This window comes from Chelonia mydas, chromosome 3 (assembly GCF_015237465.2).
Source record: "Chelonia mydas isolate rCheMyd1 chromosome 3, rCheMyd1.pri.v2, whole genome shotgun sequence".
Classification (NCBI taxonomy): Eukaryota; Metazoa; Chordata; order Testudines; family Cheloniidae; genus Chelonia; species Chelonia mydas.
Window position 1 is genome coordinate 119,729,229 of NC_057851.1, and position 22,664 is coordinate 119,751,892.

The 22,664-nt window shown below is 40.6% G+C and overlaps 1 protein-coding gene across 18 annotated transcripts in view; it reads left to right on the top strand.

The window, feature by feature from the left end:
• Positions 1 to 22,664, top strand: part of QKI (QKI, KH domain containing RNA binding) — a 313,946-nt gene that overhangs the window by 48,177 nt on the left and 243,105 nt on the right. For all 18 annotated transcript variants that reach the window (XM_007071087.4, XM_043544316.1, XM_043544312.1 and 15 more), the window contains exon 2: positions 18,755 to 18,897. In XM_007071087.4, the coding sequence (XP_007071149.1) occupies positions 18,755 to 18,897 (143 nt within the window). The remainder of the gene's footprint in view (positions 1 to 18,754; positions 18,898 to 22,664) is intronic.

The following is a 22,664-nucleotide window of genomic DNA, read 5'->3' on the forward strand; positions in this document are numbered from 1 at the left end:
ACAACCCCCAACCATTAGAAGCATTTGCCAAGAGGAGGAGCATCAGCTTCTTGAGGAAGTGTCCTGAAGTACTTGTCCTGGAACACCACAGTTGACTAGTATATTTCACTCACACACACCCACCTACCCCCCACCCATGGAAATTGACCATTTTGGCTGTCATAGCCTCTTCCTAGAGGGCTGAGAGAACTGGTGCTTCTGTCTTGAATTTCTTCTTTCTTAATTGTTCATCCAGGAGAGTGTGTGTTTTTGGACTTCCATTTCAATTAGGACTCTTCAGTATCCAGTTCCTCTACTCTGCCCATGAAAGGGAGTGAAGCTCTGAAGTTCAGAAGGAACCCATATGGTTCTTAGTCTACTTTAAGTAGTGTTCTTCTCTTTCCTCCTCATTTCCAAATGCAGCTGATTATTTTTGGAGGGGCTCCAACTAGGGATTTATTTGTTGGTATGTGTCAAGACCTGTGTCCTCAAGACCTGTGAAACAGTTTGCTCTTGCCTAGTAAAGAAGTATGCTTATTCTGCTATGGCTCTCAGCTTTCTGTGTTGAGAATCAGGGATCTTAAGCTGAGGAACCCCTCAAGGTAGTCATTAAGCACTCCTTGTACATGTTCATGAGTCATGATAGCCTGGTTTTAGTCAAGAGTTTAGAATGGAATTTAGCAGAAAGATGCTCAGGATATTCACTGTCTGTAGCATCTGATGGGCTTGTCCAATAACTTGCACTTATGCACCCTGCCTTCTGCTTTCAGCTGACAGTTTTGTTAATGTGAAATGAGTTGATGGCCTCATTAGTTAGTATTCTTAGCATATCCAAATTGCAATGGGCATCAGTTGGTACCCTGGCCTCAATAGGTAGGACTGAATGGGTATGTAGTCTAGAAATAAAGTGTAGCATCAATAATCTCAAAATATTAATAGCACAGTGTGGGAAAGCAACTGTGCTTACCCTGTTCTGTGGCTTGAAGATGTCTGTCTCCAGGCCTGTCAATGTGGTACTGTTCATGAACACTAAATTCTTTTAAAAGCAAGAAGTAGGAAATCAAGTAAAGGTAAACTGTTTACACAAAAACAGGCATCTCACTCCATAAATTTAAAAGCTACAGATAGAACCTACAGAAAATATGAATTAATTCAAATCAGTAATCATAGTTTTGCTATCTGAATGTGTAAAATGGGAGGCTTCTTTTAATACCATTATTTAGTAGTTCTTAGAATGGTAAGCTACTGTTGCTTAGTTGTCTGTGCCTAGTTAATCTTTATTTACTTATGGAACATTACCAAAGTTAACCACTAAGTAAATAGAAAAGGAGTACTTGTGGCACCTTAGAGACTAACAAATTTATTTGAGCATAAGCTTTCGGGAGATACAGCTCATCCGATGAAGTGAGCTGTAGCTCATGAAAGCTTATGCTCAAATAAATTTGTTAGTCTCTAAGGTGCCACAAGTACTCCTTTTCTTTTTGCGATACAGACTAACACGGCTGCTACTCTGAAACCTGTCACTAAGTAAATGGATCACAATTCAGGGTATAAATAATAAAACTTGCGTATACAATCAAGAAGCAACTAAAATTAAGTGTTTGAATTTGGCCACCTTTGCTTTGAGGGGACTAGGACAACAGAGGAAGTGGTCATATTTTAATCACTTCAAAACCCAATAATAACAATGTAAGCCTTTTATGTATGCAGCCCACTGTAGTGGTCATGCCAAAGAACTTGGCCAGTGAAAACTGGAGAATAGTTGACATTGTTAACCTAATTCATACTGTCAGGAAACTTTATACCAAAACTGAACAGTAACAATTTATGCACAATAACTGCTTTGTCATTTTGACTTGTCCGATGTTGATGCTTTTGAATAAGCAAGAAGTTGACTACTATGTTGGATTTCCTTTCATTATAGGAACATTTTTAATTTCAATTTGGACCTTAAACACCCAATTGCCTTGATTAGAGACTTTATTTTGTTTAAGCATTGTTTTCTGTCTCTGCCAGTCCTGGACCATCATTCTACTCAGAGCCAAATGGTTAATTTTTCGCAGCCTGTTAGTTAAGGTTGAAGTTGTGAAGATAGTGTAAATTAGTTGGTGTGATGTTGTATGTTAGATTGTGTGGCAGTGGGTTATTGAGTGGATCACTTAACTTAATACGGACTTTTTAAAGATTTAGAGTTTTTGTAAAATGTAATAATTTGGGATATTTTTGTTACTTCAACTTTGACACAGCTTTTAAAATCATGACTAGCTTTCTGGCTTCTCCCTTGTTTGTTGTTCTGTTTCTCATTTCCTGATGGTTTTTCTGAGCTCTGGAGGAGTGAGTCAGTTTTCTCCTCTCTCCTTGTTAGGAGTCTCTAGTTAACTCCTTTCTGTCTAACTTAACGTGCAGGTATGTACCTCCCCTTATGAGTTTTATACAAATATTTGTAAGTACTATATTAGTGACCCCAAAACCACTAAATTTTGTTGCCCCTTAGTGAGGCCCCCCAAAAAATGTGGGGTCATATGAGGGTTAGGATGAGCTAAAGAGAAAATGGCTGATATTTTTAGTAAGCATTTGAGATTGCTCAATTTTGTATTTTAGCAAGCCCTAATTAAGCCCTGCTATGACACTACTGCACAGGAATTCATATCTTGCGGCATACGCCCTGAGGCAGTTCACCTTTCAACACAAGGTCCAGTATCCACTTCATTTGAGAGATAATTACCATCATCCAGACTGAGGAACGAACAAATACATTTAAAAATCTTTCAGCATATTTCTTTAAAACTCCAGAGGGTCATTGTTGAACAGCATGCCATTTCACATTTTAAGGAGGATAGGGCAGAGTGTAGTACCTTAATGGTAAGGGTATTTTGTAAGCAGTTTGCAGTGTTCGTGGGTAAAGAATTTTTAAAATCATTTTCAGCTTTGTTTCTCAGAGTTAAGTATGTAAGGTAACTTTCTCTCTCAAAATTGCAAACAATTCTAAAGATTATTTTAAAGTTTCAGGTGTTACTTGTTATCAAAGCTCTTCACTTGCAATGCAAGTTCCTAAAATTAATACAGGTCATGTCTATATAAGTAAGATTGTTCTTGAGGGCTGAAAACTGGTTGTAGGGATTTTCAGAGCTGATTGATCATCTCTTGAAGTGCCCTCCAACTAAGTTGATGCTCAAAGCTTTGTCCAAACAACAGAAGTGCTGTTGAGCTATTAATGCTTCTGTCTGAAGAAGGATCACAGAATCTTAACGTTTCAAAGGGCTTATAATAACTTTAACAAGTGAAGTTGATGCAGATCTGCCTGTTGCAATGTCTAGTAAGTAGTTCTTTAAATTTGGAGTGAAGCATGCATTATTTTTGGTCCGTGTCTTGAATATGCTCAGCAAAACATAAATCATTATGGGCCTGGCCCCTGTAAGCCTCTGTAATGTTTGAATTGGGGAGGGGTGCTGCAGAGAAGTCTTTGAACATACTCTAATTTGGAATGTTACCATTCAGTTTTTAATAGCATAAATATAGGTTTTAATAAGAATTAAAAGCAAATGCAGTGAATAACCTTAATTTGAAAGCAGTTTAGTTGTTTTAAAATCTACCAGCTGATTATGTAAAATAAAGTACAGTTTAGTGTTGCAAACCAAAAAACTGATGTTATATCATATTTTTCCAGCCGCAGATTGTCTGTCTAGATCCTTGTACCTTTCAACAAAAGTGTTGGCTCATCTGTGATGTCAGAACATACTATTTCAAGTTATGGTTCCTAAGTGTATTCCACATCTGAGTCAAGAAGTTCTTCGTTGGCCTGCACGTGCACAATAACTCTCTTAATGCTCCTTGCTGAGGGTGTAAGAGACAGCGTAGGTTGACGCCTCTCCAGTTCCTTCTTATTGCCTCGTGACCTGAGTCTGAATCATGTCCTCCTTCACTTTGTTGTATAACTTAGATAGAAAACATTGTGTAAATAGTTATATACTTAGATTAGTAGTTAGTAGTTAAAAAGTTACAGTGTACAATATATTTCTCTGGTTGGGGAATCCAACTTCAGGACTGTGTCCAGCATCCCGGGATTCAAGAACTGTCTCCTGCCCTTGATCCTTCTCCATCAGTGGTGTCTGTGCTGTCTGGGTGAGGTGCATATCTCTGCAAAGTGCAATATCTGTCACTTCTTCTCACCGATAACCTGAGAAGCCCAGGAGCTTTGTCTGTGGAAGCACCTGATGGAGAAGCTCTCAGATTCATGCCAGGGAACCCTCCCCCCCCCCGCCTCCTGCCCCATGCGTTGGACTCAGCTGTCGAGTAGAGCCTCTCTAAGCATGTGCCTTGAAGCAGAGCCATCAATATCTAAGACCAAGGACTCGTCTTCCAGGGCTCTCCATGAAAGTAGAGGGCAAACTCATGAGAGCAAGGAGAGATCCCCATTGAGGACTGTCAATAAGAACTGCATTTCCTCCCCGAGATGGTCCAGATTGGGTGAGACATTGCGAGTGGAACCTAAGGAACCAGCTCTGATGAAGACCCCCCAGATCGGAGGGCAAGATATTAAAAAAAGGAAGATCTGCTGGTTCCGTTAGTCACCTTGGTTCAGAAGCACAAGGATAGATGCTCTCTGGTTCCGTCTGTGTGGTGGTGTGGATGCATTGTTGTACCACCTCATCCATCTAAAGATTGTCCAGTTTGTTCTGATGCACCAGTTCCCTCAGACTTAACTGTCGGAACCCCTTAGACACCGGGGTGCACTGAGACTTCTGTAACACCAGAGAATATATTCCTCCCTTATCCAGTCTCCATTTCTTTCTGGCCTGGTCCTCCTAAGGGATGTTCTTACTCTGGTGGAGGAGTCCATATCACTGTCCTAGGAGCCGTTTCACCTCCCACCGTCTGTCAGGAGTGCCCTGGTACAAACTGCAGTGCCACTACTGATGGAGCAGTTCTTGAACTTGGATGAATCAGAGGAGATGGCTGTACCAGTATCTGTGCTTAGAGAGTCGAGGGTTATGCTTGCCATTCAGTTGGGTAAGGCGTGGCCGCCCCCCGCGCTCCAGGGGCCGCTGGTACTGACTTCGTTTGGGTCCCCCACAACCAATCAATCCCTCTTTCTGGCCTTATATGGGGCCTTAGGGCAGGCATCTAGATGCCTCTCGGGAGTCGTACTGCTGATCATCTTCTCATCAACCAGTTCTGTTGGTGTACAAGGAGGAAGAGGCAGAACTGGATCTGCAGGTACCAACAGTTCTCGCCAGTACCCGGAGCTATTACAAAGACTGGCCAGTGACCTACAGATCTTATTAGGGGAGGTCCAGAACCTTCAGCACTGGCTCCTGGACGTCTTGCAGCTGGAAGGACCAAGTAAGGTGGCTTTACCCATCAATGAGGCCATATTAGAACCGGAAAGGGTGATATGGCACACTCCAGCATCCTGTGCCCCAGCGCTGATAAGGGCCAAGAGATGGTATTTTGTTTCAAATCACCATCCAGGATCTCCCTTTTAATGAGTTGAATCTTTTTCAGTGAGAAAACAGATGAGTCCCTGGCCTCACTAAACGATTGGGATAGACTCCATGTTCCCTGGGGATTTTTTCCTTGCTCCCGCCCCAAGAGGAAACACCTGAGGCAACCCTATAGATCGAGGCCGCCTCCTCCTCATGTATGTTATTACCAGCACACAGCTGAACCACTGCAAATATCAAAAGAGTCAGAGGTCTCATTTCTCAGTCCCCGCTACTGCCACAGCCTCTGCTCACTGTCAACCACCAGCCAAAAGTCACTTTAGACATATTGATTGAGACCTGTGTACCATTACTGATGCAACCCTCTCGTCCCCAGTTACCTTTTGGGGGCTAACTTGCGCTCTTCACTCACAGTTGGAACAAGATCACTGCGGACAGTTGGGTTCTGGTGGTTATCCACCAGGGATACTCGTAGATGGGAAGGAAAAAACAAACAAACTAACAAACCCCCATCAGGGACCACTTTCACAAGGTAATTCTTCAATGGGAAGTGGAATCCATCTTCCATTAAGGGGCAATAGAATGTGTTCCACCTCGTTAACATAGGAGAGGATTTCACTCACCATATTTCATAATTCGCCAAAAAGATGGAGGGTGGAGACCTATCCCAAACCTTCAGTAACTCAACCTCTTTATTCAAAAAACTGAAATTGTAAAGTATAATCCCCTCTCTTCAGGAAGGGATGTGGTTTGTAGATCTTGACATGAAGGACACACATTTCAGTGTGAACACTGACCCATCAGACAGAAAGTTCCTGTGTTTTATGGTAGGTCAGGAGCGCTTTCAGTTTTGAGTCCTCTCCTTTGGGCTGGCTACCGCACCTAGAGTATTTACAAAGGTTTTCTCTGTGGTAGCAGCCCAGATGAGACACCAGGGCTATATGGTATTCCCATACCTGGAAAATTGGTAGGTCCTGGTAGGTCGATCTTGTAAGGAGATGAGGTCAGCAATGGGTTCTCATACAACTTTTGACAGCCCTAGGCATTTAGAAGTTCATTTTGTTACCAAAAAGGTTGTTAAACTTTGTGGGGGCAGGGTTGGACTCTATTTCCGCAAGAGCATTCCTTCCCTCAGAAAGGTTTCATGTACTGATCATCGTCCTGATTTCACACACAACTTGCAGATCATGAACCACAGTGCACAAGTGCCTCTCACTGTTTGGCCACATGGTTGCTGTATGCATCTATGTGGCTCCTTTCACCAGACTCCACTTACGGTGCCTGCAGGCTTGGCTCCACTCAACCTATTAAGCAAAGACATCATCAACTCCAGGGTGGTCATTCCCGCCACAGTTGTCACCTCTCTAACTTGGTGGTCGAATGGGGAAAAGGTCATGGTGGGAGTTCCTTTCAGCCCTCTCACACCCAGGACTATCATTGTGATGGACACCTACCTTCTGGGGTAGAGTGCTCACCTGGACAGTCACACTGTTCAGGGTACCTGAACCCCATGAGAACTGGAACAGAGGGTGCTCCTCTTTGTGTATAAGGCCTTCCTTCCACTTCCACTTCAGCTCCATATTCACTTAAAGGTAATATCACCGCTGTGATCTGTATGGGAGGCGTGACATTTTGTTCCCTCTGTCAGGAAGCCAGCAGACTTTTGTGGTGTGGTTTCTGATGCACCATACAAGCTGTGTACCTTCCCAGTATTCACAACTCCTTGACTGACAAATTTAACAGAAGCTTCTCAATAGACCATAAGTCAAAAATTCACGACAGTCCCAAGTGTGATATTTAGGCAGTGGGTACTCCACTATGGGACCTCTTTGCATCCCAAACGAACGCTCCCCCTGTGTTGCTCCAGAGGAGTCATGGGTTGCGATTCCCAAGATGATGCTCTCCTAATGCCTTGGAATAACGGTCTCAGATATGCCTTTCCTCCCATTCCCTTACTTCCATAGCTTATAGGGAAGATATGTCATGACAGAGCCGCCAACATTCCATTGGCTCCTCACTGGCTCAGACCATTCTGATTCACAGAAATTCTAAGTGTCTGCCCATCCACCACTCAGGATTTGCCTGTTCTCAGATCTCCTAACCCACGATGGGGGGAAGACCAAGCACCCTAGTGCGGGTTCACTCCACCTCACAGCCTGGACTTTGGGTGGGCATCAGAAATAGAACGTTCATATTTGGCCCCTGTTCAGATGAGCCTTAACTGGAGTAGAAAAGAGTGTACTTAAACCTGCTAACAAGCCAGTTCGAGTTTTTTTTTTTTTTTTTTGGCACAACTGGGCACAACTGCATCAACATTCTCCAGATATTATAAGTCTAGAACAACTGAATCTATGTCTTATCCCTAAAGAAGGCATAATTAGTGCCTTCCTACATCCGGTAGAAGGACGCCCTGTCATTACTCACCCGGCTACTGCACAATTTGGGAAAGGCCTGATCAGGACCTTTCCACCAGTTCTTAAACCTACCCCTCAATGGGACCTTAACCTTGTCCTGTCCAAGCTCATTAGTCTGCTTTTCGAACCCATGGCAACTTGTACCATGACCCACCTGTTCACGAAGGTGGCGTTCTTAGTAGCTATCACCTCAGCTATGAGGGTTAGTGAGCTTAGGGCTGTCATGGGGAATCCTCCTTACACAGTTCCCCCCCCCCCCCCCCCCCCCCCGAAATTTTTTTTTGTTAGACTACATCCCAAGTTTCGCCCTAAGATTGTTGGAGTTCTACATCAGTCAAATGATATTTACCCGTACTCTTCCCGAAACTCAGTGCTTCAGCTGAAGACAAGAGACTTAACTCCTTCCATATCCGGGTTGTCCTGGCGCTCTCCGTACAAAGAACCAAACATAGTGGGAAATCACTCTTTATTGCCATAAGAGAGGTTGCATGGGCAAGCCATTTTCTCCCAGAGGATTTCTGTGTGGATCTCAGGATTCATCTTTAAATGCTGCAAGTTAGCAAACATTCCTCCGCCTGGGTGTCACAGTTCATTCTATGTGAGCACAAACTGCCTCCCTGACATCCCTGTCAAACATTCTGCTGCAAGGCATCTGCAGAGTGGCCACCTGGAGTTGAATTTACATGTTCAGGACACACGTGCCCTAGTTCATATCTCAGCTGCGGATGCAGCCGTGGGATTGGCAATATCGCAAGCATATTTGTTACCAGCATCCTCTTGCCTGCCTCCAGTCTGAACATTGCTTGCCAATCACCCACGTGTGGAATACATATAGGGACCATCACTTTAAGTGGAGGTTACTTACTGTAACTGGAGGTTCTTTGAGATGTGTGAATCCCTATCCACTACCCTCTCTTCTACCCCCTCTCCCCATACATTGGATTGTGGTAAGAGGAGGAACTGGAGTGGCGTTGACCTCCATTGCCTCTTATACCTTCTGTTGGGAGCATGAGGAGAGCTACTGCACATATGCAGGCCACTGGACACTGCTTGGAAAAACTTCCAGATTTGTGTGCATGGCACGCATGTGTACCCATGTATGGAATACAGATAGGGACCATACAGCTCGAAGAATTCAGTTGCAGTAAGTAACCGCAACTTCTTGTCTGACACCTTTATTTTTAGCTGTATGTATGTTAGCATTTTTGGAAAAAATTCCTACTGTTACTAACGCTGGTGCAGCTCCACTGCTGGTGTCAGCAGTAGGAGTGTGACAGTAGACCAATTAGGTGGTTACCAACATTTTATCCACTCTATTGCCAAAACCTGCTTAGAACAGGTCTGTACAATAGTAGTAAAATGCAAGTGTTTCCCATTCCTTGCCTGCACTATCATTTCAACTATTGCTATTGCCGATGGATTTGATGCATGGGTGTTAGTGGTGGAAAACTTTCTAGAAAGACCAGCGAAGGATCGACTTTTAATGAATGGAAAAAGGTTATCACTTCACCAACTAAACTGTAGTTTTCAGGTTAATAAAAATGCTAGATTAAGAACTGTATGAATTATTGTTTTCTGCCAATAAAATAGAGTGCACTTATAAATGTCGATTGAGGGCTTTTAGGAAGTGAACAGCCTGTGGGTGTGTTTGGTCTGAGTTTTAAAGTCAGTTCGACGCAGGCCTTCAGGCCCTGCTCACAAAGAAAATGATTGAATTCTGATGTTGAGAGCTGACAAAGCGCTAAAAGAACTGTCCATTAATCATTGGACTGACAGTTTAATCATCCTAAGTACTGTTCTTGAATTGGACTCGCAAAGGAACAAAGTCAGTAGAAGAAATGAGTTTTGCAGAGAGGCAGTGGAAGGTGAGAAAAAGCATCAAATATAAACCATGTTTTTAGTGAAAGTTAAATTTTTATATGACTTACATATGCTATATTCTTGAAGATAAGTCTATAGTTCTGAAAACAGAAACAAACAAACAATACATACAGTACCTACTGGAAGGTGCTGGTGAATCTTCTCAGTGTACATATTAGGGGGTTGATTTTTATTTCTGAATTTGCTGTTTTAGAAAAAGAAGTTACCTAGCTTGTGTGATGACCCATCCTGTATTGGCAGTGTCTGCCCTCCCTCTTTTTTTTAAAAAAAAAACAAACAAACCCAAAAACTTCATGCCAGTCTTTTGCATTTTGAATGGATATTGTGTATTAGGCTTTTTAAACACTTGTAAAGGGCTATAAGGCTGCTAGTCCTAAAAAATGTTCCCGAACTGTCAGTTTAATGGAACAAATTAAAGTGTATGATCACTTACACTGCTTTATTGTGCATATTCTCAAAGATGCTCAATTAAAATTCAGGAGTTTTGCTCAAGAGTACTACTAGTTCTCATGTAAAGAGAGCTATATAAAACACATTGATACCCAATTACCAAGTTGCGTAAAACAGAATTTGTGGATCTTAAGGGCTAAAAGGCCTAGAGAGTATGTGGGGGTTGGTTATTAAGGTATTGTAGCTCCTCCCTTTATTTTTTGCAAATACAGTTGTTTAGGTAACTTTGGAGCTTTCTTTTCTAGAACCTGTTTTCATAGGAAGAGTAAATTTGTAGAACAAATAGCCTCTGGAGAACAGCAAGGGGACAGTGAGTAGACCAACAACTGGTCCCACAAAATCTAGACACTGGAACAGTAGGCCTGTGTAGTAGCCTTCCCTTTACCCACACCAAGTGCTACTTGGAGCAAGAGCCCCACCAGCAAACTCCCATGGGTAGTTTGTAGTAGAACCTGATCCCCCCCCAGGAAAGAAGGCTTCAGTCAGTGGCAAGAAATGTACAGGGCAGTCTTAAGATATGTACATATCTAATTTATACTGTCCAATTAAAAGATTTTTTTGGGGTGTGTTTGGAATCAACAGGCAATGGTTAAACCAGTGAAGGAGGGGGGAAAAAACCCTCACTGAATACAGTAAAGAATGAAACAATATTTACGCAGGTGAGAGTTGGGGAAAGAGTGTAAGAAGGGGGAGGGGAACAAATTAAAACTCAATCTGAAAAGAAAAATAGGCAAGGGTTAAAAACTAAACAAGTGGAATAGACTTAACATTTGCATACCTACACCAGAAATAAAAGCTAGGTATAAGGGATATAAAACAATTAGGGCTGTCAAGAGATTTAAAATAATTAATCACAATTAATCCCGCTGTTAATAATAAAATAACATTTATTTAAATATTTTTGGATGTTTTCTACATTTTCAAATATATTGATTTCAGTTACAGTGCTTACCATATATATATTTTTGATTACAAATATTTGCACTGTAAAAAACAAAAGAAATAGTATTTTTCAATTCAGCTAATACAAGTAGTGTAGTGCAGTCTCTTTATTATGAAGGTTGAACTCACAAATGTAGAATTATTTCTGAAAGATAACTACATTCAAAAATAAAACATTGTAAAACTTTAGAGCCTACAAGTCCACTCAGTCCTACTCCTTGTTCAGCCAATTGCTCAGACAAGCAAGTTTGTTTACATTTCCAGGAGATAATGCTGCCTGCTTGTTTACAATGTCACCTGAAAGTGAGAACAGGTGTTCGCATGGCACTGTTGTAGCTGCTGTCGCAAGATATTGGTGTTAGATGCATTGAAGATCCATGCTTCAACCACCATTCCAGAGGACATGCATCCGTGCGGATGACTGATTCTGCTCAGTCAGTGATCCAAAGCAGTGTGGACTGATGCATGATCATTTTCATCATCTGAGTCAGATGCCATCAGAAGAAGGTTGATTTTTTTTGGTGGTTTGGGTTCTATAGTTTCCGCATCAGACTGTTGCTCTTTTAAGACTTCTGAGAACATGCTCTACACCTCGTCCCCCTCAGATTTTGGAAAGCACTTCAGATTCTTAAACTTTGGGTTGAGTGCTGTAGCTATTTTTAGAAATCTCACTTTGGTACCTTCTTTGCATTTTGTCAAATCTGCAGCGAAAGTCTTCTTAAAACACAACATATGCTCATATGCTGGGTCATCATCTGAGACTGCTATAACATGAAATATATGGCAGAATGTGGATAAAACAGAGCAGGAGACCATACAGTTTTCCCCCAAGGAGTTCAGTCAAAAAAATTTTTAATGCATTATTTTTTTAACGAGTGTCATCGGCGTGGAAGTATGTCCTCTGGAATGATGGCCGAAGCATGAAGGGGCCTATGGATGTTTAACATATCTGGCATGTAAATACCTTGCAACACAACCATGGGCTCCTACTCTCCCCCACCCCATTCCCGTATCCGCTTCTCTTTCCCATCCCATCTCCCTTGCCTCACTCCCCCATCCCCTTCTCGTCCCCCATGGGCACTCACTGTTGTACAAGAAACAGACAGGCACTAGGACCCAGGAGGTGGCATCCAACTGGTGAGGAGGTGACCAGGAACAGCTGCTCCATCCTGCTCCCTGCCCACCTGGAGGACTTGGTCTGTTTGGCTTGCTTTGGGGGAAGCGGGGCTGGGAGGCAGTGTGGGAAGGACAGAGACTTCCTTAGCTGCCCCCCCCCCCCGCAGGCTGAGCAGAACAAGCCCTGCAGGGCAGCTGGGCGCTTGCAGAAATTGGGGTGTGTCGGGGAGGAGAATATGGCATGTGACCATGTGTTCTTCCACATCTCACCTCTGGGGGGCAGTGCTTCCACTCCTGCTCCCCCCCCCCCGCACCTCCCCAAACTTATGCCCATGTGTATTAGTGTAGTTTCATATAGTTGTTTTTCCAACACCCTAAACTTACTGTCAGAAGATTTTGAAGGAGAGAATATCAAAGCTCATTTTATCTATGTATGATTAAATTCTTTTGCAATAATCACTTTGTGGCTGCTAGACACAAGCACACACACAAAAAAAGAGGGCCATGTATTTGTTAGGCCTTAATACTTTTGCAGACCCCACCTAGGAATTTACCTTTCAAAGTGGCCCAAATTTAATGGAAAATCTGTGAAGACTATAGACAGGATACTGACTGCCAAAAGTTAAGACACATTTGTTTAGAGAGGTGTGCTGAAGAATTGCTCCAGTTATTGAAACCAGGAGCAATGCTATTTCTGTGCATAGGATTTCATGTTCAATTGCTGAAGCTGTTGAGGTGTGAAAGAAGCTTGAAAAATCTTTTGATTGAGCCACAATTATGTGATGACAGAATGTGTTCCACAAGTGTTGTGGCCTAGTTTTAATACTGTTGTTTTCAATTATATATAATTGAACCTTGCGTGTGCCCATTTTTTACGTTTAAACCTAGGATTCAAAATTTGCTTATGAATATGCAGAATAGGCTTAGGCTAGAAGTAGTTTTCTGCCAAGAGTAACTCCACTGTAAATCAACTTTTTCATTTCAGAAAGCTATGTTCTTCAGTACAGAGAAATGCAACAGCTCTTCAGTGGGGGAGGGGGGAATCTCAAACCTAGGAAAACAGATATGATCATAAAAGTAGTGTCTCAGATTTTAACTGTTATGTCTTCTGTTGAAGTTGTAATGACTATTTTCATCATGTGGCTGTTGTACTACATGATGCAAACTGCATAAAACAGATAAGGTTTCAGTTTCCTTTTCAATAATTTTAATTTTGAAAGCTTTGAAAGCACCTTAAGTCTGAATAATGGAAATAAGTTGTTACTGTCTAGCTATTCTTGATCATGGATTTTACTTCTCTTAAATGTTTCACTTTTAATTTAATGTGGCTATTTCAATAACAGGGATTGTGTAAATGTGAATTAAATTTTTTTCACAACTTTCAATTTAGTTCCAAACTCTAAACAACTTTTCAGTTAACCTTGTAGTAGACTTGGCTTGTATTGATCAAGGTTTGATGCCACTTGATTTACTATAAGTTATAAATGAAATAGTTTTAATAACTTCAGTATTTAGGCAAAAGTACAATAGTTTTGTAAAATATGTAGATACCTTACCAGTAGTGACAGTTAAAGAAGTCACTGTCCAACAGCATTTATAATGTAGTTCATTCTAAACCGTAATCCAAAACAGCACAATTTCAAATTAGGTTATTGTTTTTGTAAAAATTGACTTAAATCAATTATTTATTTTTTTGAAGTGACTTTAATGACCTTGATTTAAATTCAATTGTAACATAATCTGTTTTTGTAATCTCTTCAAATAATATTTCTCCTATTTCTGAAATATTGGAGTTTCTGTAGCAGAGAAGTATTAGGCTCTTAGTGTCTTCCATGGATGTTGTGATTTAGGCTAATATGTTTGTTTTTTCTGCCAAATTACATGTCTTCATAGCTTGCTACTACTGATGTTTTGAGATTCGTTCCTTTCTGCTACCCCTTTTGCTAGTTAGATAAACTTGTGGAGTGGCAACAAAGATGCAATACGGTGTTCTTTGAGCGATTGCACACGTCCATTTCTCTTCTGGAATGTGCATGCCCAGAGCAGGAGAGCCAGATGTTTTTCCCTAGCAGCACCTGTCAGGGTAATGCATGCACCCCAGCACTTTTGTGCTGCTGCCTGATAGCATGAGGGGCAAGTACACTCATGACCTCCCCTCAGTTCCTTCTTACAACCTGTGATAGGTAGTTGGAGTGTGTTGGCTTGCTATTGCAAGTTTTCTCCCACTGCAGGGAGTTTCTCTCTTTTCTGTAAATAGTTAATTAGTAGTACTTGTTAGTGTAAGTATAGATTTTCTTCTTCTTCTTTAGCAACTTTGGGTATCAGAGTTTTTGTTACAGGGGGTATCATCACCTGTTATCAGGGTGTTCCTCAGTCTCTGGGCTTTAAACTCTGTGCCTGGTGCAAAATATCTGTGCTGGTGAGTTAGCCTAATTCCGGATGCCTAAAGTGCCTTTTTGAGGGTCACATTGGAGGCAAGGATTGCCAGATCTTCAGGGACTTAAAACCCTGGACAAAAAAGTCTAGAGAGGTGAGACTGCATTATCTCCTTGTTTGGTTCATTTAAGTATATCAGCCAGATTTCCACTATAACAGTATCATCAGTCTCTAATCTGTCAAGTTTCTCTGAAACCACCGACTTCCTTTGTAAATTTATTGCCTTTCTGAAGTCTCTTCATGCATGTTTGCTATGTTTTGACCAAGTCCACCACTTGCTGGTCTTTTCTCATGTTTGACCAGCCACCTTGCACTGATGTCTGATCTTGTAGTTCTTGCTTCTAAATGTTCTTCTTTCTTTAGTTGCAGCATTTAGCAGTGGACCTCTGAGTTTTTGTGTGTGTGTGTCTGTCTGTCTCTCTCTCTCTCTCTCAGAATATCAAAGACCACGTTCTTCAGTCATTTATTTGAATTATTCATTTGTGCTGTATTGATAGTGATGTTTACAGCTTTCTTACCAAGTTCATGAATTTGCTTTTCAGTTGTTTTTGACATGATCACTGATAGATGGGTGCCATTTTTTGGGTTTCAAAGATGAAAAGACTACTCATGAATGAAGTTTACGATGAACTCCTGGAAGGCTTGGAACAGGATTTTAAATGATCATGGAGGGAAGTTTTGGTGTTGGTGGAATTGCAGAATCACCAAAACTCGTCAATGTTCTGCTCTTGAAGTTCAGTGGACATATGGATTCATTCAGTAGGACATTTGAACTTGAAGATTAGTTGCACTCTGAGATGACCCCACGTATAGTCTATTTTGCCACTGAACAGCTCTTTACAGTGTCTAGGCTTTACATTAGAGGAATTCAGTTTCTATTACTGTAGTCAAGTTCAGTTGTTCATGTCACTTCTTTCCGCTTTAGGCATGTTGAGTCATAAACTTTTCACCTGTTCGCAGTAGTGGTCAGCAGCAAACAAAGTCAATCTAATACGTTCAGTTGCATCCAGTCTCCTGTTTTCAGTATTAATCCTTTAATATTGTCACTACACTGTATCTAACTTTTTAGAATGCTTATTATAATTTATGTAATGTTCCTTTTAAATATGTCCATAGTAACACTTCAGAGTCATGTACCTGTTGGGGTTGGGGGGTGGAGAATCTTCATTCCCCCACTTAAAAAAAAAAAAAAAAAAAAAAAAGCGCAACTACTGGACCTTTTATTTTAAGCAGGGGAGGGAAGAAACCAACTGTCTTCACAGCTCTAGTTGTCAGTAGGAATGTAGTCTAGAATACTGAGTCTTCAGAACTTAATCACCATGTCAGTTTCTGGCTCTTGCAGAAAACCAGTTTAGTGCATATTGGTGATTTTTTTTTTTTTGAACTCTTATATTGTGTACACACGTAAAGGATTTTGTTTCAAGGACACTTCTCTCCTGCATTATGCCTGGATGGCATAAAGGAGTGATTTTTCTTTGGTTACTGATATTAAAGTAGTATCAAAGATCCTTCCTAATTAAATATTTATTGTTTTATTATTTTAGTAGATAACTCAGAAATGTGACAAGTTAAAGGTTTGACAAGATTAATTAAAAAAAGCTGATCCTTTTTCAAGGGATGCCAATTTGAAAAATATCTTGTTTCTGAAGACTTTGTACTTAGGAAAGTTACATTACAATACCTGAGAGTAGTCAACAAAAATAATTTTTCAGTTTGTTTACTTTTTGCATTTAATGCTTTGTATAGACAGCTTCAGTTTCTGTTTCCTTTGTAGAAAAAATACATTTATAAACACCAGAGGAGCTGAAAAACAAGTATGCTATTTTAAAAAAATTAAAAACAAATCTCAAAACATTCTCTTTAAATGGTGTTCCATGACCAACTTAAATAATTTTATATTGGTTAACTTAAAATATTTTATTGCTTAGTTACCCAAGGAGACTCTCAAGTACAGTGGCCCCAATCACCATAATATCTGAGCACTTCAGTCTTTAATCCAATTATCCTCACGACACCCTCTGAGGTAGGGAAGTATTATCCCTGTTTTACAGAAGAGAATTGAGGCGCACACACAGGCTAAGTGACTTGCCCAACATAGCCTTATCAGTTATTACAATTATAAAATTATTTATTGGGATGCAACAGGCACTAATCACAAAGAACAGGTTTTTTTTCACATGGCTACTTAGAATTAATTAAGAAGATAAAATTGACGTACACACCAACTTTGAGCTTTGGTTAACAGACATAGATAATTAAAAATCTAAGAAAAATCAGTATACATTAGTATTAAAAATAGTACAGTTACAGCAAAGTGGCTTCCTGCATTGTTCGTTCTTAAAACGTTATGGAGCTCTTTTGAAACAAAGATGGAAGAAAAAAGCACCTGGGGTGGCGGGCTTCATACTCCATTGTCCTATATCATCCCCCCCTTCCTGTTCCAACAACATATTTTATACACCTTTTCCTATTCCACCCACACATGTCCACATATTTTATAAGGTTTCAGCCCCTGCCCATCTGTGGTATTCTGGCTAACCGTAGTTAAACGTTCAACTGTTAACATCTGTTTTGCGTTAATTGATGTCCCAATAGTTTCAATATGTGATTACTTTATTGCAAAAACACCTTATGATGCTATCATATGTTTGTGGTTTACCTGTTTATCAGACAATGCATTGCTAAACTATCACAAGATCTATATTGCTAAATTTTATAACTTTATTTCAGGCACATAATACACATGCTAACTTAAGTCAACTGCCAATTTCTTCTGGGCCTCACTCTAAGCCCTCAACACTTCATGCTTAAAACCTATAGCCAAGCCTATTTTTAGTAATATATTTTGTTTTTCTACTTGCTGTTACAGCGTCAATAACTTCCAATATTATTTCTATATGCATGTGTAGAAAATAGATTATATTTTACCCCAAACTATATTTCCTCCAGGATCGGATCATGGGTCAACAGTCAACCACACCAAGGGAGCACAGGAAATTTGTGGTGCAGCAGGGAGTTGAACCCAGGACTTTTAGGTTCGAGGCTAATTCCCTGTCCATTGGATTATCCTGCCTCTGAGTCTTGAGTGCACTGCTTTTATATTGGCTATTGATCAGTATTACCCGATACTATTCATTTATTGCAGGAAAATCTCCATTTCAGAATGGTGTTTGATCTTTAAACGTCACTCAGCTCAAAATAATTAGGAAAAAAATTAATCCTATGATGCAAATTCAATGTTCGGAATAAGGAAACTAATCTGGAATATAGACATTTTAATGCCTTTATACCCTTCACTGCATAATTCATCGTTGACTTTGACTTTAACTCTTTCACTCACTCACAATGTATATTCATGTTGTTTTGCTGAAGTTTAGGTTTGAAGTTGGCTGTACTAATTTTTATCCCTAAAAGAAATGTTACAACAGCAGTTTTTGTAGGCTCACTTTGTGTGCAAATAGAATGCAAATGGAATACTGACAACTTAGAAAAATAAAAATCCTTCATGTGGTTTGGTTTGAATCAGTATGAGAAGTATTCTAAAATTACAATAACCTGATTTTAATAATTACACCATTTTTAGTTTCCAAATACTATAATTATCAACCAAATACCAAGTATGGATTACTGTCAGAATTCATTGTGGTATTGTTTGATAATTAAATCATGTGAATGAGTAAAATTATTCTGTTCTCATCTTTCTGGCACCTTTACACCTAATATTTAAATGGAAGATAGATTAACTACTTTTTTTTTTTTTCAACGTTCTAACATTTTGTGCACATTTTTTCCTGGACTTCTAGGAATTTCACATGACACTTTTGCACTTGAGAGCAGTTCATTTCCTAAATAGGTTGGCTAGGTAGCAGACTGACAAACATGAAAAAACACTTCCCCCTAAGTATCAGCATGGACCTCAGTAAATAATTTAAAAACAAAAAAAGCTACATGTTTGTGTATACACTTCCCAGTGACTTTCAGGAAGTTAGAAGAAGTGTTAATGCAGAAAAGTTGTAATCTTTAAGATAAAATCGCTGTCATACAAGAATTATCATGTTTAATACATAATATACGTTTTTCCCCTCCCCACAGAAATTAGCAGAGTACGGAAAGACATGTATAACGACACATTAAATGGTAGTACGGAGAAGAGAAGTGCAGAATTACCAGATGCTGTGGGACCTATTGTACAGTTACAAGAGAAACTATATGTGCCTGTAAAAGAATATCCAGATGTAAGTATATATTTTTTTAATTCATAAACTGTTCTAGTCCTTGTGGTCCTCTCTAAATGTATACTGCATGTGATGACACCTTTGGATCACAGTAAAATCATCTTTTGAACCCATAAGTATTGCTTTCTGAAAGGAAAGTCTATCCACACCTTTTATGGTTGGGTGCATTAGTTAAGTGTGGGAGTGGGGGAAGGTAAAGATTTTAAATATCAAAATTAAGTGCAGGTTATAATTTTAATATATCCAAGATTGGAAGGGTCACAGATTTTACTCTTTGGGTACTAGCAGCATAGTATGCCGCTTAGAATGCACGTACTCTTGGCAGGAGGTAAAAATCTGCACGAAAGAAATGGCTCTTGGTACCATGTAAATCTTTCTCCTCAGAAGTAAACATTTGCTATATAAGCTATCTAAGGGCTTGTCTGCATTTGCAGAGCTGCAGTGATGCTGCTGTAGTGTTTAGTGAAGATGCTACCTACGCCGACAGGGGAGCTTCTCCCGTCGGAGGAGTACGTACACTCTGACAGGAGATAGCTATGCTGATGGTAGAAGCCCTCTCGATGACATGGCACTGTCTACAGGGTTAGGTCAGTAAAAGTGTTGTTCAGGGCTGTGAAAAATCCTGAGTGACATGGTTATACGGACATATGTTTGTAGTATAGACCAGGGCTGAGAAGCTGTGTTCCCATCTTCAGATTCTTTAGATTGGATTTGAAACCTTCAGTGTTGTATTCCAAATTCTCGTTTGACCTTTCTTGTTGTAATTTAGTAATTTATTTTTGATTTTTTTTAAAAGCTAAATCCGTAGTTAGTCATTAGCTCTGTACTATTTTGCAGTCCAGTCAGTGCCTCTTCTCTACATCGACTTTATGGATGACCACGTTTCCAATCCTATTATGCCGATAGCCTTTCTTTTTATAAAAAGAAAAGGAGTACTTGTGGCACCTTAGAGACTAACCAATTTATTTGAGCATAAGCTCAAAGTACTCCTTTTCTTTTTGCGAATACAGACTAACACGGCTGCTACTCTGAAACCTTTCTTTTTATGTGGCTGCATGCCATAGAATTTGTTGGCTCAAATAGATCCTAGAAATCATTTAGCAAGGGATACCCTAATTTAATTCCACCTTGTCCCCTTTTCAAGGAACCATCTGATTAGACTCAGGAAAAGTACAAAATCATATACTTCCTTCCAATAAGAATAATAGAGATACTTGAGTAATGAAGGGATGACTTTATTTTAGCTGTTTCCTCATGCCAAAGAAGAGATGGGGATATGCTAAAAAAACCAAAACAAAATCAAAAGCAGACCAACAAAAATAACGTAATTAGTATGATATTTGCAGAACATAGTTGCTCACTGTGTCTTATATTCCCTGCCCCTTAATACTGTCTCTGTCTTGTGTAATCAGATGGTAAGATTTTTCAGGGTGAGGTCTGTTTCATTTTCTGTTTATACACTGCCTAACACGTTGCAGCTTTCCACCTTTGTTGAGCTACCATAATAGAAATACCTTATGCCCTATTGGACCCAAGAAAGCTGAACAAATATATGTAATATGTTCAGATTTCACATGACTCCTTTCTGACTCTTCTGTATCTCAAAGGACCTTTTCCAAATACCTGGTAATGATTTCAGAACACTTAAGACTTCTAGATATCCAAGCGACCTTTTACCTGTACAGGGCTGGCAGAAGCCAGCTCCTCAAGTTGGTTCAGTTGGGCTTTCATACAGTGTGTACCTAATTTCAGTCTGTAGGTCTTGATATCAAATGTGAGAAGTCTATAAACTCAGGCTGTGAAATGCAGAGGGACTGTCCTGGACACAGTCTGCAACTGCTTACCACAGTGCTAGATTCAAGAAATTCAAAAGGGAATAGTTTTTCTGAAATCTTAATCTTGCAAAACCAGAAGGTTCTTCCTGAGATCTCTAAGCTTCATGGATTTCTACGTTTACATAAATAACACCTTTCACATGACACCGTGTGAAACCACTGTAAAGAGTTAAGAATCTGTCCACTTTTATAAAGTCTCAGGATGTGTGGTCACTAGTGACCATGTTTCAGAAGATAGTGGACTTCTTACAAATGGTCTAAACTGTTTGTAAACCAGTGTATAGTGGTACAAAAATGGACATAAAGTAGTAAACTCCCTAATGTGGATGCAGATATACTGGTATAAAGATGCTTATATCAGTATAGCTTATTCACAATTTTTACAAGAATATGCTATATTGATATACGCACTTTATACCAGTATATTTGTTGCCACATTACGGAGTTACACTGTGATGTCTATTTCTAAACTGATATAGTGGTGCAAGAACTCTGTAGACCAGGGATGGGCAAACTACAGCCTGAGGGCCGCGTCGAGCCCATCAGACCTTTTAATTGGTCCTGGAGCTCCTGCTGGGGAGCAGAGTCCGGGTCTTGCCCCGCTCTGCATGGCTTCCAGAAGCAGCGGCATGTTCCTGCTCCGGCTCCTACGTGTAGGAGCAGCCAGGGAGCTCCGCACACTGCCCCCGCCCCAAGTGCCAGCTCTGCAGCTTCCATTGGCTGGGAACAGCAGCCAGTGGGAGCTGCAGGGGCGGTGCCTGTGGACAGGCAGCGTGCAGAGCTGTCTGACTGGCACCGCGCTTCTGTGTAGGAGCCAGATGGGGGACATGCCGCTGCTTTCGGGAGCTGTGGGGGCAGCACCTGCAGATGGTGCAGTGTGCAAAACCTCCTGGCTGCGCCTCCACGTAGGAGCCAGAGAGGGCACATGCTGCTGCTTCTGGGAGCTGCTTGAGGTAATTACTGCCCGGAGCCTGCATCCCCGACCACCTCCCACACCCCAACCCCCTGCCAGAGCCCTGATCCCCCTCGCACCCTCCAAATGCCTCAGTCCCAGCCTGGAGCATCCTCCTGCGCCACAAACCCTTTGCAGGAGGGTGCCTTAAATTTTCCTTCAGCCATCAACTGTAATTTTGATAAATGCTTCAGGCATGGCTTGGTGACATCATATTGGCTTGTTGACAAGAAGAGGCCAGACTTCATATGGTTTAACTTTGAGCTTCCACGAGTCAGTTTTGACAGACATCCAACTCTCATAAGTTACGGAAATATATAGGGAGGAGCTTGCTCATGACCACTGTTAAAGAGCTTGTCTGAGTTTGGGAATGGCATTTCCTGCGTCATACTACCACCATGGTTCTTTGTCTTCCTGACAAAGACAGTATCTTAACAAATAACTTGAGCCAAAAATGTACTGTCTCTGTAATTTCAGATGTACAAGATTTTTCCAATAGTGATATCACTTTGCAGCATATGTTCTCAAATATTGTGCCAGAAGCAGCAGAGATCCTGGCTCCTTGAGCAGTGCCTACTTCAACTGAAAATTGAGTATTCGTGTATGCACTTATTTTTGGTTACCAAGGGGTCAAGAATAGCTGACAAGATGAAGCACAGGTGATATTGATACTACAGCTTACTGATTTCGGTTCTCAACCCACTTGACCCGTTACCATGAGCAGAGCCTCAAATCCTACCACCAATTAATTCATCAAAATAGTGTGTTAGAGAACCAGAGTCAATTTTTTTAAGTCTAGATTAGAAATCGGAGTCTAGCATCCTGGGTTGTGATATGCTACACTAAGTATTTCATTGCTCCTAAGGAGTCCTAACAGATTTTTATAAAAAGCTGTTATCCCTTCTACTTGGAAGATATAGACTATACTGCATTGAACTCCACACTCACTTTGTGTGATTCAGCACTGAAGTAATTCTGCA